The sequence below is a fragment of the Notechis scutatus genome, chromosome 3, assembly GCF_049901735.1.
Source record: "Notechis scutatus isolate UNSWTSFEM ecotype Mainland chromosome 3, rNotScu1.2, whole genome shotgun sequence".
NCBI lineage: Eukaryota > Metazoa > Chordata > Lepidosauria > Squamata > Elapidae > Notechis > Notechis scutatus.
Genome location: NC_142011.1, coordinates 160,985,693 through 161,004,454, shown reverse-complemented (window position 1 = coordinate 161,004,454; position 18,762 = coordinate 160,985,693). Strand labels below are relative to the sequence as shown.

Sequence of the window (18,762 nt, the reverse complement as noted above, 5' to 3'; positions counted from 1 at the left end):
AAAAAAGGAGGTTATTAGAATAAAAAGAAAGAATTAAAAAAATAAAAAATTTAATAAATAAAAAAAAAAATAAAAAATAAAAAAAAAAAAAAAAAAAAAAAAAAAAATAAAAAATGAGAAAAGAAAAAATAACGGAATTATTAAAAGGTTTGGGGAAAAATTTTTTTTTATAAATGATAAAAAAAATACTTTTTTTAATTAATTAATTAGGAAAAATGGAGGAGAAAATTTAAACTTAAAATAATTTTTTTTTTGAAATTTATTTTTTTTTTTATTTTAATATTATATATTTTTTAAAAAAAATTAAAAATAAAAAAATATTTATTAGAAAATTTTTTTTTAGATTTTAATTTTTGGATATTTAAAAAAATTATAAAAATATAAAAAAAAAAAATTTTATAAAATTTTTTTAATTTTTTTTTTTTTTTTTTTTTTTTTTTTTTAAAAATTTTTCAATCAAAAAAAATAAAAAAAAATACATAAGGTTGCAACTTTCAGTGCTAATACTGTGATTTGCTTATATTCCAGGATGGAAGAATTCTTAGTTTCATTTAGGGATCATAAATAATACCTCATGTAATTTGTTTTCATTTTGGTCTATTTATACACCCCTTACACATTTCGATTTGCTCCTGCTTTTGACACTTTTTTATTGTAATTCCTTCATCTGATTGAATTAACATTTTATTTTTATTACATTTTATTACATTTTCAGATATAAAACCAATTTATAAGAGTAGTTCACAAAGTAAAAGGGAAGTACAGCTGCCAGTTGATAAAATTGATAAAATAATATCAATATGAACTATACTTTTAGGCTGTTTTTAGAAACAGCAATGAACTTTCAGTGGAGGTCCAGTGGAGGCTTGTTTCAGTAAGATAAATATTCATAAGAGCTTTAAATTAATTGTATGTTTCTAAGTGGTTTGTATGAGTTGTAAAGTACATTTCTATAATAACACATAGTGCTATTTTTCTGATTTAATTTTTAGCTGCAGCATATTGATACCTTAATAAAACTTAAGGCTGAGCAGGAAAAAATATTGAAACAACGTAGAAGAATATGCACACTTGGCGATTATCCCAGAAGTAATCAGGATATTTTGGGCAAGGTAAGTTTGTTCTCAATTTTCTTAAAAAAAAAAAAACTAATAGTTTTGTTATTTTATTTTTCTTTCCTTTCTATATAGCATATGTTTTTCTTACCTATTTTATCATATCCACTTATTGTATGTCTCCAGGCGTTAATATCATTAGTAGTATTAGTATTAGTGATGGTAGTAGCTAGTAGCAATAGTAGTAATATTTTTCTCAATATTATTAGCTTTAGGGAATCATAATACATGCCTGTCAATTCTATGTGAAAAAGGGAGCAGGAAAGGGCATTATTATTGATATTTTAATTAAGTGTGTTTTTTAATATGTAATGATACCATCATAGGAGCCACTCTGGTGGAGACATCAGGGAAGAAACCAGGAGATTAATTTTACTTTACGTACAAAGCCAGCTGGGTGACTGTGAGCCATTCATTCTGTCTTAGCCCTAGCAAGCGTGCAATGGCAAAATATTGCTGAAAAAATTGTAGGGACTTTTCCTGGCAGCTGCCAGTAGTCCATATTGACTTGAAGGCTGTGTGTGTGCATATGTGAAAAAGCGATATGCAAAGCTATCATTTTTCTTTCATGGTACGTCAGTAAAAACTGCATAATTGTAAACATGTGCATGACCAATTCTTTTTACACATTATTAAACCCAACTTTTTGTTTATGTCAGAATTTTCTTGAAGAAAGACTTCTGAGTTTGTTTCTCTTTTTTGAGGGGGGGTGGGATGTTGTAGACCTAACATAAAGTTTAGCCTCAAAACTGAATAGCGTAATCTCCCAAATAGATTAAGCACATGGGAAGGCTAAGTTCCTTCTTTTACACATACAAAATAACCTTTAATTCTTAATTCATTGCTTCATTTTGGTGCAAGATTTCACACTTAGCCCAAATTGAAGAGGATGAAGTAGCAAAGGTCATTTCCTGGCATTTGGCAAGTGATATGGATTGTGTAGTCACTTTGACAACAGCTGCTGCACATCGTATCTTTGAGGAGACTAAAGGTACACAACAAGTGTTGCCTCTTGATTCTATTCATAAGAAGAATCTTCCAGATTGGAACAGGTAAAGTTTTGTTTTCTTCTCCAAATGTAATTAATATTTTGTTGTGAATCAAGAAAAGTAACTTGGCCTAAATGCAAAGCAGGTTTTGAAAGCCTGCACACCTGATTGGTCCTTAAACAATGAACAAGGATTGGTCCATAACAAGCCCCTGATTGGCCAATATTAGGACACTCCTTATTGGGTTTTTAGTTGAACTTGTTGCATATCTTATTGGTTGATAGGGTAGCAGCCAACCCTATAAAAGGGTTACTGCTGCCCATAGCCTTGTTCTGTTCTGTCTATTTATGGTTATTAAAGAGCTGAAGTCACTGGTCAGATGTCTGGTCTCCATTACTCTCCAAACTTAACACTGGCGACGAGGGTGGGATTGGGAGACCGAAGCGCTGACTAATCTACAGAGCAACCAACAGAGCACGTGGTCGAACACGCACCATCAACGGCAACATGGCCAGCGGTGCCATACCACCCGCTCCATTCAACCCAGAAACCGAAGACTGGGAGGCATACATGGATAGGTTCCAGATGTTTCTGGAGACCAACAATTTGAAAGATGCAACAACCGGAAAAAAAAGAGCTATATTTCTAACTCACTGCGGGCCTAACGTATTTAAAATGGCAAAATCCCTTGCCAAGCCGGCCGAAGTAAAAGAGATGGACTGGGACGTCCTCGAGCCTTTACTATGGGCCCACTACGCGCCCACCGTGCCAACCTTAGTCAGAAGACATGAATATTACCAGAGGAACCAACAGAAAGGCGAGAGCCTTGCCAACTACGTTGCAGACCTCCACAACCTTGGAGGCCTCTGCGGTTCTCTGACTTAGAAGAAGCCCTCCGTGACCGCCTAGTTCTGGGCCTAGAAGACTGCTCAATCCAGAGTAAAATCATGGCTAAAGGGGACATCAGCCTTACCGATGCCCTTAAAGAAGCCACTGCAGCGGAGGCAACCAAAAAGTCGGCAGCCCGATTACGCCACACCAGCGCACCGCTATGTCAACTCACCAATGATACCTCGCCCGCTCAGAGAGACACCTGGTATCAACTCACCACGAAGACCTAGAATCCCCGTCAGAAAGTGACGAGGAAGAGGTCAACCGACTCCGAACTGAACGAGACCAGTTCACACAACGCCAAAATCGACCTTGTGCAGGATGTGGAGCGAATCACCCACAATCCAACTGCAAATTCCTCGACGCAATCTGCCGTATTTGCGGGAAAAGAGGTCACATCGCAAAGGTTTGCAGAAGCAAACAAAACTCCAAACCTCGACAGGCCGAATACCAGTCTTCAGGATTCTTCGGCACATCCCAAACAAACCGTCCACCACTTCCACCAGGCGTGAAGAAACCAGGCGGGAAGAGACCCACCAAACAATTACCATAGGCCACGCTACATCCCTTGATGCCGGGAAAATCAGAGTAAAGGTCGCTATCGAAAACAAACCTTGTGTAATGGAGGTGGACTCAGGATCATCCCTCTCGATGGTGTCCTGGAAGACGCTCCAACAGCTCATTCCGACGATTCGCCGCCAAGACCTCAACCCTCAAAGGGTTATACTCAAAGACTACCAGGGTAACCGAATTCCCGTTGTCGGGTCCCGCCGATTCAGGTCTCTTTCAAGGACCGCACCATCGCACTGCCACTGACTGTCGTGGACCGTGACCGGCCTAGTCTTTTAGGCCTGCAATGGTTCAGACCGCTCGGAATCACTGTAGCCGAGTCCACCGTGCCAAGAGCAACGATTGGGAGGAAGCCCTCGTGCAAGAATTCCAAGAAGTTTTCGCGAACGGACTAGGCAAGTACAAGGGGACCCGATTTCATTTAACCTGAACCCTGAGGTAGCACCCATCCGCCTTAAGCCGCGTCGGGTACCGTTCACCCTGAAACCTAAAATCGACGAACAACTCGATAAGCTAATAGCACAGGGCGTGCTGGAACCCACCGACCATGCCCAGTGGGAAACCCCAATAGTGACGCCTATCAAGCCTGATGGGTCACTGAGAATTTGCGGAGACTACCGGGCCACCTAAACCACGCACTTCAGCAAAGTGCATATCCGGTGCCGGTAGTGCAACACCTGCTCCATTCCTTGGGCGGCGGCAAAGTTTTCGCTAAATTAGACCTAGCGCAGGCTTATCAACAATTGCCTGTAGACCCGACCACCACGGAGGCGCAAACTATCGTCACGCATAGGGCGCATTTAAATGCAACCGGCTCCAGTTCGGGTAAGCGTTGCACCAGGAATTTTCAGAGTTTAATGGAAAGGCTGTTACAAGGGATAAAAGGGGTCGTACCGTATTTCGACGATGTACTCATCGCCGCCCTAACCGAGACATTCTAGAAAAACGACTCCGAGAGGTTTTACAAAGGTTCCAAAACGCAGGCCTCAGAGTTAAAAAAATAAATGTAAATTATGTACCGAAAAAGTGGAGTTTTGGGATACCTCCTGGACAGTCAAGGAATCCATTCCACTGAAGACAAATTAAAGGCAATTAAGAAGGCCCCCACTCCAAGGAACAAGGCAGATCTACAGGCGTTCCTTGGACTTATCAATTTTTATAACGTCTTTTTACCTAATAAAGCAACGGTGGCAGAACCACTACATAGACTCTTAGACAAAAAAGCAACGTGGGTTTGGGGACAATGTGAACAATACGCTTTTCAACAAGTAAAGAAATTGCTAACTTCTGATTCTGTACTTATGCAGTACAACGAGACTCTCCCGCTAACTATTACTTGTGACGCCTCACCTTTGGGGTTGAAGCAATCCTGGCCCACGTATTACCGAACGGAGCGGAAGCTCCCATCGCGTTTTTTCGCGAACTCTAGCTAAAGCTGAAAGAAATTATAGTAAGCTGGACAAAGAAGCTTTAGCTATTGTGGCTGCAGTTAAAAGATTTCATGAATATGTGTATGGGCATGCGTTTACAATAATTACTGATCATAAACCACTGCTGGGGATTATTGCGGGTAATAAACCAACCCCGTATATATTGTCCCCCAGAATGACCCGCTGGTCTGAACTCTTGGCGGCGTACAACTACACCTTGCAACACCGCCCGGGAAATCAATTCTCCACGCTGATGCATTGAGCAGAACGCCGCTTCCAGAATCAGTTGTGGATCCAGCCCCAACCATCACAACGCTGCAAATTGAGGCTCTACACGTGCCGCCACTAACAGCGAGAGACATTGCCCTCGAAACAAAACGAGATCCGGTCCTGCAACACATCTTACGCTGGGTTGAACGTGGTTGGCCAACAGAACAACTATCACCTGAATGGGCGCCCTTCAAAGCCCGCCAAACCGAACTATTCTCCCAAAAGGGCTGCATTTTGTGGGGCGATAGAGTCGTAATTCCGGGCAAACTACAGCAAACTGTTTTAGTGGTATTGCATGATGGACATCCGGGCATCGTGCGGATGAAAGCATTCGCACGGAGCTACGCCTGGTGGCCGGGAATCGACAAAAGAATCGAGGCCTGGGTCGCTACTTGTCAACGTTGCCAGGACGCCAGCAACGGCCCACCTAAAGCAAGCCCAACCGAATGGGAAACTCCGAGAGGACCATGGTCCCGTATTCATATTGACTTTGCGGGGCCTACCAAGGGACACACTTTCACACTTTGAACAATATCTTGCTGATGGGGCATCCGACATGCGCTAACCTCGCCCGCGCACCCTGCGGCGAACGGACGTGCGTAGCGCATGGTACAGTTTGTAAAAAAGACCCTCCACAAAATGGAATTCGGCAACATTGATGAAAAAATCAATAGAATTTTATTGTTGCAGCACATCACGCCCACAGCGTTACCAACAAAACGCCCGCCGAACTTCTCATGGGGCGGAAACTACGATCACACCTCGACCGGCTCCACCCGCATACGCACCCGAAAAGCCTTTCGGCTCCAGCAGCAAATGCCGGGAATTTAAGGTAGGCGACTTAATCTTTGCCAAAAACTTCTCCGGCGACCCCTTATGTATACCCGCAACCGTCACCCACCTCACAGGGCCTAGATCGTACCGCCTGCTAACAGACGATGGAAGGGTGTGGAAACGCCACATAGACCAACTCCGTTCGAGATTACCACCTAGCGCCCAGGGCTCCCGGGTTCGCCAACTGAGGGGGAGGAAATATCGAGGACATTGACTTTGATATGACTGATAGCAGGCCAACGGAAACTCTACGGCCCAGCGAAGTACCGGGAATTGAAGCGGGAGGGAGTTGACTGTCCCATGGGATCTTAACACGGGGAAACCGAACTGCGAAACCTCGAAGAAACACTGATTGGCGGAGACAACCATAGCGGTAGCAGCACGGAATCACCGTGCAGCGAAACGGAACTTAATTATGATCATCCAAACGCTCCACCGGAACCGGACTTTAGGACAAACCCGGTGGAGCCACGGAAATCATCCAGACAGACCAAACGGCCTGTCTATCTTGAAGATTTCATTACAGCTCCCCTCAAACGGAACCCAAGGGGAGGGGTGTTGTGAATCAAGAAAAGTAACTTGGCCTAAATGCAAAGCAGGTTTTGAAAGCCTGCACACCTGATTGGTCCTTAAACAATGAACAAGGATTGGTCCATAACAAGCCCCTGATTGGCCAATATTAGGACACTCCTTATTGGGTTTTTAGTTGAACTTGTTGCATATCTTATTGGTTGATAGGGTAGCAGCCAACCCTATAAAAGGGTTACTGCTGCCCATAGCCTTGTTCTGTTCTGTCTATTTATGGTTATTAAAGAGCTGAAGTCACTGGTCAGATGTCTGGTCTCCATTACTCTCCAAACTTAACATATTTTATTTCCAAATGTATTAATTCTAACATTTTTAGATTTTTTTTTATTTAGTCGTTCCTCTCCCCCCCCCCCCTTACTGGGAAATGACATACGAATGTTGGACATCATTTAATTCGTGTTCCTGCATTGAGAATGAGATTGGCTTAAATCAGGGGTGTCCAACCTTTCACCTTCCCTGGGCCACATTAGAAGATGAAAATTTGGTTTGGGCCGCACATAATTAAATTAAATAATTTTAAATTAATTAAATTAAATTAAATTAAATTAAATTAAATTAAATTAAATAATTAAATTAAATTAAATTAAATTAAATTAAATTAAATTAAATTAAATTAAATTAAATAATTAAATTAAATTAAATTAAATTAAATTAAATTAAATTAAATTATTAAATTAAATTAAATTAAATTAAATTAAATTAAATTAAATTAAATTAAAAATTAAATTAAATTAAATTAAATTAAATTAAATAATTAAATTAAATTAAATTAAATTAATTAAATTAATTAAATTAAATTAAATTAAATAATTAAATTAAATTAATTAAATTAAATTAATAAAATAATAAAATAAAATAAAATTATTATTTATTATTAATTATTAATTAAAAATTATTTATTATTTATTTTATAATTTTCCAGCCAAATTTTGCGGGGTGGAGGGGAAGGGGGAGAAAGCTCGCCCGCCTCACGCCTACCTCTCCTCCTGCAAATTATTTATTTTTTATTAATTTTCCGGCCAAATTTTGGGGTGGGGGGAGGGGGAAGAAAGCTCGCCCGCCTCACGCCTACCTCTCCTCCTGCAAATGCAGCAGCGGTGGCAGTGGTGGCAGGGGCAGAAGCAGCAGTGGTGGCGGCGGCGGCAACAGCAGGAGGTGGCGGGCGGGACTTTTGGGCTGCGGCTGCCCGCCTTTTCTGTTGCTCGCCTCGCCCCGCCTCGCACCTACCTCTCCTCCTGCAAATGCAGCAGCGGTGGTGGCGGCGGCGGCAACAGCAGGAGGTAGCGGGCGGGACTTTTGGGCTGCGGCTGCCTGCCTTTTCTGTTGCTCGCCTCGGCCCGCCTTGCACCTACCTCTCCTCCTGCAAATGCAGCAGCGGTGGCGGCGGCGGCAGCAACAGCAGGAGGTGGCAGGGCGGGACTTTGGGCTGCGGCTGCCCGCCTTTTCTGTTGCTCGCCTCGCCCCACCTCGCGCCTGCCTCTCCTCCTGCAAATTATTTATTTTTTATTAATTTTCCGGCCAAATTTTGCGGGGTGGGGGGGAGGGGGGGAAGAAAGCTCGCCCGCCTCACGCCTACCTCTCCTCCTGCAAATGCAGCAGCGGTGGCATGGGTGCCGGGGGCAGAAGCAGCAGTGGCGACGGGGGCAGAAGCAGCAGCCGTGGCGGCGGCGGCAACAGCAGGAGGTGGCGGGGCGGGACTTTTGGGCTGCGGCTGCCCGCCTTTTCTGTTGCTCGCCTCGCCCCGCCTCGCGCCTGCCTCTCTTCCTCCTCCTCGCTGGATCTTTCATGAAGGTTGGGGTGGGCGTTGGGCCGCATTACGAGGCGATCTGGGCCGCATGCGGCCCGTGGGCCGCGAGTTGGACAAGCCTGGCTTAAATGGTCCCTTCCAATTCTAAAAACTATCAACTCTAAAGTTTATTTCCTTGCTTAAAACTAGAGCTGAGTCAGAAGGGATGAGGAAGGGTGCTAATTCATAAATTTATTTCCACATTTCAATCTGTTTTAGAGTAACTGGCTTTCATGCCCAAGGAAGGACTAGAATGCATAGTCTCCAGTTTAGCTCAGGATCTTAGCCACTATACCTGAATTGTTAAATAATAGCTTCCGATTTGTTTTCCTGAGTTCCTAATGGTGATTTACTTTTGAAAGAATGAATTTGTCTCATATTCTGTTTCAAATCCTGTACCTTGTAAATTATATCGTAATATATTCAAAATGCAAATTTCCCCTTTCAAATGTTAGTAGTCAACACTAATATCTAAATGGTTGCCATATGTTTTGTATTTGTCTGACAAGGTCAACAGTGAAATAATTCCTCTTTGTTTTAAGCAGACCTTTACCTCATTTGCAAAATAAAAGAAACTCTTTCAGTCCTGTTGGAAATCCTGTATTTGCTAGGAACTTGCTAATATTTCCAGAGCACATGGAGAATTGCAAAATGGGTAACTATCACAGAAACATTGTTTTTTAGATTTTTATTCCCACCAACAAGACTGTAAGGGAGGTTGGGCTGAGACTGAATAACTGTGAGTTTCCATGGTTGAATATAGACTTTAACTTGGGTCTCTGTAGTCAAAACACCCGAACATTATCCCAGGCTGGTAATTGAAAGAGTTTGAAGAAACTATATCTTTGCAAAGTCATCTTCTTCATCAAATACTAATGCCATCTGGCTATTAGTAGTTGCTATCAAGAAATTTCTCTGTAAGCAAGCATTAAATAAATATTATTATTTATCCCATCTTTCCTGTAAGGAAATTAGTACATTTCCCCCCCTCCCCTTTTTTTTTTTTTACTTAAGCTCCCAAACACAAGTTAGTCGGAAAAACAAAAGATTAACTGATGAACATGTAGTGTTATCAGAGCAGAGCACAAACTTCCTGTAACCCCCCCACCCCCTCAGTCAAGATTATATTGTTCTGGGCAATTGGCAATTTCTATAAATTTTCCAATATGGAAGTGATTCAGACCAAATAGATTTCAAACATCTCAAATCCCTTCCAGTTCAGAGGACTTACTGTATTTTTCACTCCATAAGAGACACTTCCCCCCCCCAAAAAAAAAAGTTACGGTGCCTGTCCTTTGGTGAATAGCAGCCAGGCTGCGGCGGTGTGGTCCTTTTACATTGGTCAACCCCATCTCTTCTGTCTTTGTCATTGCCTGCCTCTTCTGTCACTTTTCCGCAGTGCAGGAGTCAAAAGGTATGGCTGGCACATGAGAGACACCTATCTGTGGTCCTCTCAGGCTCTGGTTCAGAATATTTTTTTCTTTTTTTTCCTTCTCTAAATCTAGGTGCATCTTATGGTCAGGTGCATCTTATGGAGCGAAAACTATGGTACTTTCTAAAACCACTGAACTTCTGCTGAAACAGCATTGTTTGTTGAAATATTCCTGATACAGTGAGGCTTAAATAAATGGCTAGTAGGACTACTTTTCCTTTTACATGCGCTTCTGCATGAAATTTTGTACGGCAGACATCTTGGAACGTAGCAACTAGAGAACAAGGAATAAATACAAATGCCTGTGTACCTTGAATTTACATACACATACACAGTTTCTTAATACCTGTAGTTTATCAAATCCAGTACTTACTAGAACAATGTAGTTGTTCTTACCCTGATTATCTTGACAAATTTTCTTTCTAATTTAGAGGTAATTCTGTTAAATATATCATGATGCTAACATCGTATTCACTACTGATGCTCCATAATAAGTAGGTGTGAATAGAAATGTCAGCTTGTGTATTGCTTTGTATTCTAAATATGGTATTAATATTTCATGTATCTTTACAGTGTTTCAGGTGCTCTTGGGTAATACAATTATTATTGACAATTGGGAAGCTGCCATTCAGTACCGAAGAGAGGTATGTATTACAGTTGTAAAGTATTTTGTTTATTGCTTATATACATATGAGTGTCTGAAAAAGAAAAAGAGTTAGTCTGGCTCCATTTATATTTTATTAACAAACTTATAAAGGCCCTCTTTCCTAAAGGGCTCGCTCAGTTCTGTGATGTCCATTTTCTAGAAGATAACAGATCTTCCTATGATGTACAACTCCCTGTTAAGGTTAAGCTTGTTCTATCCAGACCATCTGGGGGTGGAGGTTGGGGGCGATGGCTCAGTGGTTAAAGACATTGAACTTCTCAGCTGAAAAGCTGACAGCTCGGGTTTCAGAACTAAATGTCATATGATAGAGTGAGCTCTGGTTACTTGGCCCAGCTCCTGCTAGCAGTTTGAAAGCATGCAAATGCAAGTAGATAAATAGATACTAGTTCAGTGGGAAGGTAACAGCATTCTGTGCACCTCAGGATGTAGTCATGCTGGCCCCATGACCACAGAGATGTCTTTGGACAACGCTGTCTCTCTCGGCTAAGGAACTGATGTCAACACCTCTAGAATTGGACATGACTGGATAGGGAAAACTTTTACCTTTTATCCAGACAATCATAGTCATCAAATACTGAGATAAGACTTCAGCAATATCTCCAGGATTAAATGTACAATTGGGTGTCATCAACAAATATTGTCCTCACTGCATGACCACAATGGTGCTGAACTTGGCAGACTTATAATGGGTCCTTGTAGTTGCAGCTGTCACAGTGTGCCTGCAATCACATGGTCACCATTTGGGATCTTCACTGCCAGCTTCCAAAAAGCAAAATCTGTGGGGAAGCCAGCAGATCACAAATGGTGATCATATGACCATAGGATGCTATGAGTAAGCAGATTTTGCTTAACGAGACAGCAACTGAGATTGAAAATTGACAGTCATGTGGTATTACATTTTACAGTCACCTTATTGCCATTGTTAAGCAAGGATTACCGAGATATTAAAAGAGAGACCACTCTGACTTTCAGACAGTTCCCATCAAAATTAAGTTTACACAGAAAAACATTCACCCGATTCTTAGCTAATTTTAAACAAGCCTAATTTAAAGAAAAATTATTGCATTTAAAATGTGTGTGTGTGTGTGGGGGGGGTTTCAGCACATTTTTTTCATCCAAGTGTTGTCCCCAAATGAAGGATCTGCTTTTTTTAGATCGATCCAGATCAATTGAGCTATTTTGTTTTCAGTACAGATAGCAAATCTAGGCTTTACTTCCTCAGAAAATTTGAAGGGAAACCTTTATAAACAGTTGGTTTAAGGGAAGAAGCAAATTCAAGAATAAAAATATGTTCAAAAGTACCCAGGATTCATGTTGAAATTCAGATTCTTTCGATTCTGTCAACTATGTGCCCTGTGCTTAAGAAACAGATTGGTTGCAATATGCTATGGGATAAGGGCCAAGCTTAGAACTGAAGGAATACGCTTGCCTCTTAGTTAGCTGGAATGATATTTCCACATCATATGTAACAAAAAGGTTAGTGTGCAAAAAAGAGAATGGAAAAAGAACTCTTAACCTGCTTCCAATCCGACTCCTCAGAAGCTGAAATTGGAAGGGAAGCAGTAGGTGGGAGCGGGAAGACAGTCTCTTCCCCAAATACCAAAAGTGGTAGAAGGCATTCAGGTTATTTGCTGTCTTAAAATATTATTCTGGGTGAGGGTGGGAGGTCATGCTCATTCTGAAGGTTGCAGAATAGGCAGATGCAGATGCTGGTGGTGATATAATGGGGCATGCTTTTGTATCTTTCTTTTAAATCAAACAGGGTTTGTATAAAATATATAATCGAGAAAGAGTTCATACAGGGCCCACTGAGCTCATACATGGACCCCCATTTCATCCCATATCATTTACATAGCAATTAAGTTGTTCTTTTTTGAAAAAAAAAGCACTTGCATTTGTTCTAATAGGATCACAACAAAAGCTTGCTTAGGGGTATAGAACAGGGGTGTCAAACTCGATTTCTTCACGGGCCAGATCAGCATTTCAGTTTTCCTTCATGGGCCAGTGTCAGGGGAGTTGGGTGCATGCGTGTGCAGGAGTTGGCAGATGCATGCACGCACAGACCCCACCATCCCAACTGCCTCCTGTCCGCATGCACGCTTACTGGGATGGCGTGGTTGGGACTGTCCATGCACATGGTCTGCATGCATACATGCCTGCCATGATAGAATGGGCCAGGCCAAAGCTTCCTGGAAAGCCAGCTGCAGAGCCCCTGCTGCCAAAACACCTCACCCCATGCACACACATCTGAAAATATGCACATGCGCGGTCAGGATGAGGGGGGCCTGACCTATGCAGGCAGGCAGCTGCCGCTCCTGTGTGCACGCACTCCAGGATTGGGTGGGCCTGGCCAAAGTAACATGGGCTGGCCTGCTGCAGGCCTTGAGTTTGACACCCCTGGCATGGCATTACTTTTCAACAAAAAAGGTACTGAATTTTGATAATAAATTCTTTCTTTATATATATAGGTTGTGAAAACGACAGATTGTCCAACTTTATTAACAAGAGAGGGATACAGAATTTGCAGTAATGGAAATTTTGGAGGCCTTTCAAATAAAGCCCCACCTATAGAGAAGCTTCGGGGGATGGTTTTTGGAGAACCTCTGCCACCGGATTACAATATTGTCTGCCTACAGATAGGTGCATAAATGAAATAAACTGTTACACACAATGTTTTATTAAGTGTTTCTGTTAAGAATTCAATTAAAATTACTGCTAGATTTGAATTAAATTGATTACCAAATTGCTGCTACTATTATTGTATATTAAACTAATGAAATAGAAGTTTTTAGCTGGTTTCCAATATGACGTACATTGCAGCCATTAAAAAAACATTATAAAGTAATGTACATTTTATTGTATCTTCAATGAATAAAATTATTTTGATTGGATTCATCAACGAACCCAATACACAAGCCTGATGATGGCAGATGAGATTCTGCCTAAATGTCGCTACAATTTTAAAAGCACAACTATACTAACGTGGGAAAATACCCGAACAAAGCTGAATACCATACATATATATGTATGTAAGTATGTATGTATGTATGTATGATGTATGTATATATATATTTATATGCATATGTATATGTATATATTCTCACTCAAACAAAATTATTCATCAAGCATTCTTCAATACTTTTATTTAATGACAATGAATAGTGACTTCATTGTTTCTGCTAATTACTATTACAGATTATAGTGTATTTTATTAACCCAAAAAAACCTTTTTTCTTTATATATTAGACGACCTTCAGAAGTACAAAGCAGCATTTCTCAAATGTAATGAAGTAAACAGTGAACTTGAAAAACTACAATCCTTTGATATTTTAGAAATGGAAAAAAAAGAAAAACTTGATGAATTGAAAGGCGAACTTGCATTAATAGAGGAGAAATTAGGTATGGATGTATTGACCCCCACATATATATTACCAAAAAGCATTTTGGCACACCAATATAATGGAATATAAACATAAATAATGAAGTCATGTATAACCAGGCCCCAAGTTTCAATAAATCAAACAGGGTCTTCTATACAGGTACCCGTCAAACCATTTGTTTGGTGACCATTCAAAATTACAACAGCACTAAAAAAAGTGATTTATGATCATTTTTCATATGACCATTGTAGCATTCCCCATGGTCAAAGGATCAGAATTTGGGTGCTTGGCAGTTGGCATGTATTTATGACAGATGTAGTGTCCCAGAGTCATATGATCATCTTTTGCAACTTCTGATAAGCAAAGTCAATGGGAAAGCCAGATTCAATAAACAACTGTGTTATCAATTTAATAACTATAGTAGTTCACTTAACTGTAGCAAGAAGTGTCATAATATGGAGCAAAACTGACTTAACAACTGTTTTGTTTAGCAATGGAAATTTTGGGCTCAATTGTGGTTGTAAGTTGAGGACTACCTGTCCTTCTAGAAAGAGAGCATTACAGGTAGTTCTCAACCTACAGCCAATTCATTCAACAACTATTCAAAGTTACAGTGGTGTTGAACAACTGATCCTTTGAGTTCTGGCTGTCCGTGGTCAATAATTATGATTTGGGTTCTTGGCAACCAGGGTGCTACAACTTATGACTAGTTGTAGCATCCCACAATCATTTGTAAGCTTCTCTGCTGGCTTTCCAAGAAAGTCCATTGGGAATCTGACATGGAAATTTGTAAGCTACTGGGCTAAGTCTTCCCAACTCATGCATCCTTCCCAGCCTCTCTGTGCTTGTGCCAAACAGGCCACGCACATGCTGTCCCCATCTTCACACCCTCTCGCACCTTCCCCAAGTCACACCTCTTACGCAATCCCTCGCAGTCTCTCGAACCTTCTTGCACACCCACTTGCATTCTTCTGAGTCTTTCCTCACTCCGTTGTAAACCCTCTCTAATCCTCCCCTCCATCCCCGTGCGCCCCTGGTAGAAGCCACTTACCCTTCTGCCAGCTTGGTATTTATAACTGCCTGCCAGCTTTCCATTAACTTTGGTTATGGGAAACCAGCAGGAAGGGGTTCACCTAAAGGCCATGGAATCTGATGAACAAATACTGGGACTGCAAGGATTGCGGTCACTAAGCAGCACAGTCAACATTTTATGACTGTATTGCTTAGCAGTGGAAATTCCACTTCCAATTGCTGCTGTTAGTTGAGGACTACTTGGAGTTACTTTGGAGAAGAAGGGAACAAAACAAAACAAAAACCATTTTTGCCAGCTTATCATTCTACGTACAGCCATCACTGTCATATTCTAACTTTTGCCAGATAATTTCTCCAAGCGTGTGGAAGGGGTTTGAGATTGAGGGGAATAATGAGAAATATGCTTACTGGAACACCTACTTTAATATTTTTGTTCCACAAAACTTGGAATCAAAGCCATAGTTCCTCATTTTTGGCAGTATTAGAAAAAATGTTACTTGTGGGATTAGAATATAATTATTTTATCATATAATCCATGAAATAGTTTTCAATACAACTGTAAAATACATATTTGGATTTGGGTGAAATATATCGAACTGCCATCGTCACAATGTTATAGTCATTTGTATATGTACGGTTAACCTGGAAACATAAATGAAAAGCAGAAAAGGGTAATAGAAGATTTCTATTAAATTGTTATAAAGGGAAATGCAATAACCCCCCATTATGTCTCTGAAACTGGCAAGGTCAAGGCTACTAATAAACATTAAAAGAAACAGTACCAGAAAACTCTTGCCAGGCAAGATAGGAAAGCATGGAATATGGGACTCGCGTCTACCGGAGATGGAAGTTCAGAAGGCAGATTGGAATTTAGAGGGCTAAGTTCAGTTCTCTCCTTCATGCAGTCTGGAGGATAGTGCCCTGGGCCTGGGCTTGAGCCTTGGGCCTTGTCTCAATTTCTACAATTCATAATGCTATTTATTCTCGGAGGGAACAGCTTGAAAACAGATTTTAAGCTATTATGTCCTGACAATGTTATGCCTGCAGGTGATCCAATTCCCACCTTATATCTTTTCTTTATTGGAAAGAAATAAAGCAGAATGATTATTTCAAATCAATACAAGAGACGGGAAGGGAGAAGGCTGAATGGGCCAGCTTGGGCACAAGGGTTGGAGATAAATATAATGGATTGATTACATGCATTTTCTAAGCCAATTTCACATAAATATATACCATCTTTTAGCATCAAGTGGAGTTGTAAATAATCAAGTATTTTTGAAATACGCAGAACTTTATACACACGATTTCATTACTTTTTTTCATTCTTGAATCATCCATCTCCCTTGGATGCTTACAGTTGTCCGGTATCAGAAATTCTAAAATTAAAATTAAGATTTATTTATATAGGTATGATCTCATCAAATCAATGCAACGAATTATCGCCTCTTTCAGAAGAACTTGATTTGACGTGGGCTCTAAACCCATCAGAAACAAGAAGAGAATTAAACCGTTCACGCAGGTTTGTCTATCAGGTCATGGGCAGGGGCTGGTGGAATGGAAAGCAGGCCCAGTGCCTGCAGGGATCCAGGTGGGGAGATGGGGGGAAGATAGGCAGGGGGAGTTGCATTGTCGCTGCAGTTGGCATAGGGACAAACGATTGATGGGTGTGCTGCAGGGGCCAAATCCTTGAGAATGGGTCATAAGCAGGTTTTGGGGTAGAGGGTCCATCGTAACTTCAAAAGGCCACTAAGTGAACGGTCATATTATAAATAGCGACTTTAATATTTATTTTTCTGTACTTATAAAATATTTAGTTTGATCAGCATTATTTGCATACTAAACCTGAAATAGATATATTTGTTCATAATGGTTATTAGCATAAATGATATGCATTTGTGATTTACAAATTATATTCCTATTATAAAAATTAATTTATACACAAATTTAAATAAGTAATGTTTAAACTAATTTTTTTGTCAGGATTCCGGCAGTTACCCCAAGTCCTGCAGAAGAAAGTGATTCATCTCCTCCTAGGAAGATGAGAAAATAATACGAAACGGCAACTAAGGAACTATTACCAAAAAAAGAAGACAGATTAATTACATTTGTTAAAATGCAATTGTATATTGAAATGTATATATTCTACAAAAACCAGAGGTGGTATTCAGCAGGTTCTGACCAGTTCTGGAGAACCAGTAGCAAAAATTTTGAGTAGTTCGGAGAACCAGCAAATACCACCTCTGACTGGAGATTTTACAGTATCCTTCCCCTGCCACTCCCACCAAGCCATGCCCACAGAAACGGTAGTAAAAAAATTTGAATCCCACCACTGATAAAAACATGTTACTTTCATTGATACTTTTATATTTATAAATGGATTATTCTTATTAATAAGAGTTGGCTTAATTTTAATAGAACATATTTTTGTTGTGTATCAATTATTATATTTCAAGTTATGCAAATATAACAATGTTTTTTACATATGAACATTTTCAAATTTGACAATAAATGTTTGGAATGACATCCCTTTTCCTAGTGCATAAATGTGTAACAAATTATCATTTTTAATTGAAGCATGCTTCATAAACATGAACAATATTTATTAACTGAAAAAACTATAATATTATTGAATATTACTGTCTGATTTGGTTTTGCAACCCAACAAGACAGACACAGACTTCAACGGATAATTAGAACTGCAGAAAAAACAATTGTTACCAACCTGCCTTCAATTCAGGACTTCTATAATGCTGGAATCAAAAAGAGGGCTGTGAAAATATTTATGGACCCCTCACATCCCGGACATAAACTTGTGGTGGTCTCCCATGGAAAGAATGAGACACAAGCGTGTGTTCTTGGGATGGGAGCCCAGAATAAATTCCAGTGCTTTCTTTTATTGAGATTTTTGTACATAGTAAGCAAAATTACATTGTGGCTTAATAATTAGATATAGTACAGGCTTGTTTGCAGTTGTCTAAGCTGCCTCTTTGTTTGTATTTGTCCTTATTGTTCTCTTTTCTTTGCATTATCTTAGTGACCTTTAAACGGGCATGTATGTATAAAGCATTATATTAATCATTACTCAAGCCCAAGGCAAAGTTTATTATTCCCACATCTCCCCTGTTTTAGTTTTTTTGATGATCGCGGATGCCTCGGTAGCTTTTCGCCATCTGCAACAGCAATTCTCCTTCCGTAGGCTTCACCCACACATTCCTAAAAGTCCAGGGAGACATTGGATAATACAGCATGCACAAAGAGAAAGTATAAAAAGCAATATCACTCCGACAATTAGGTGACGAATCCATGAACCATTTGGCAACCAGGACCAAAGTGCAGACCACACGTCCAGTCCCTCACCCTCCGATTGTAATGGATTCTCTTTCAGGATTTGTTCCATATGCTGTACAGTAGCTGTAATGTTTGGAGAATAATCAGAGATATACATGCAACAATGCGTATGAATCACAGCGCAAACTCCCTCTTGCGCAGCCAGAATAGTATCCACCGCATATCTGGTTTGAAGGACAAAGTCACTAATTTTTCTTTGCTCTTCTTCAAGCAGCCTTAGCGTTTTAATGGTGTCTTTAAACATAGTAACTGTCCAATTGTTTAAACGATGCAAATCTCTATAGTTCATCATGACTCCTAAAGGAGGAATAACTCCCCTTGATATCTGTGTCCAGTAGTCATGAGTCAAAACAGAGTTTACTTCCGTTGCGGAATGCGCATTGCGGATATGAGCAGTCCCCAAAGATTTTTGAATGAAATGAGATGGGAT

The 18,762-nt window shown here is 40.3% G+C and overlaps 1 protein-coding gene across 1 annotated transcript in view; it reads left to right on the top strand.

Moving 5' to 3' along the window:
• Positions 1-17,506, top strand: part of SMCHD1 (structural maintenance of chromosomes flexible hinge domain containing 1) — an 89,119-nt gene extending 71,613 nt beyond the window's left edge. The window contains 8 exon segments of the mRNA XM_087960078.1: positions 993-1,112; positions 1,977-2,167; positions 9,019-9,128; positions 10,479-10,549; positions 13,041-13,212; positions 13,819-13,971; positions 16,392-16,503; positions 16,965-17,506. Coding sequence (XP_087816204.1) covers positions 993-1,112; positions 1,977-2,167; positions 9,019-9,128; positions 10,479-10,549; positions 13,041-13,212; positions 13,819-13,971; positions 16,392-16,503; positions 16,965-17,034 — 999 coding nt within the window. The 3' untranslated portion in view covers positions 17,035-17,506.
• Positions 17,507-18,762: the final 1,256 nt, after the last annotated feature.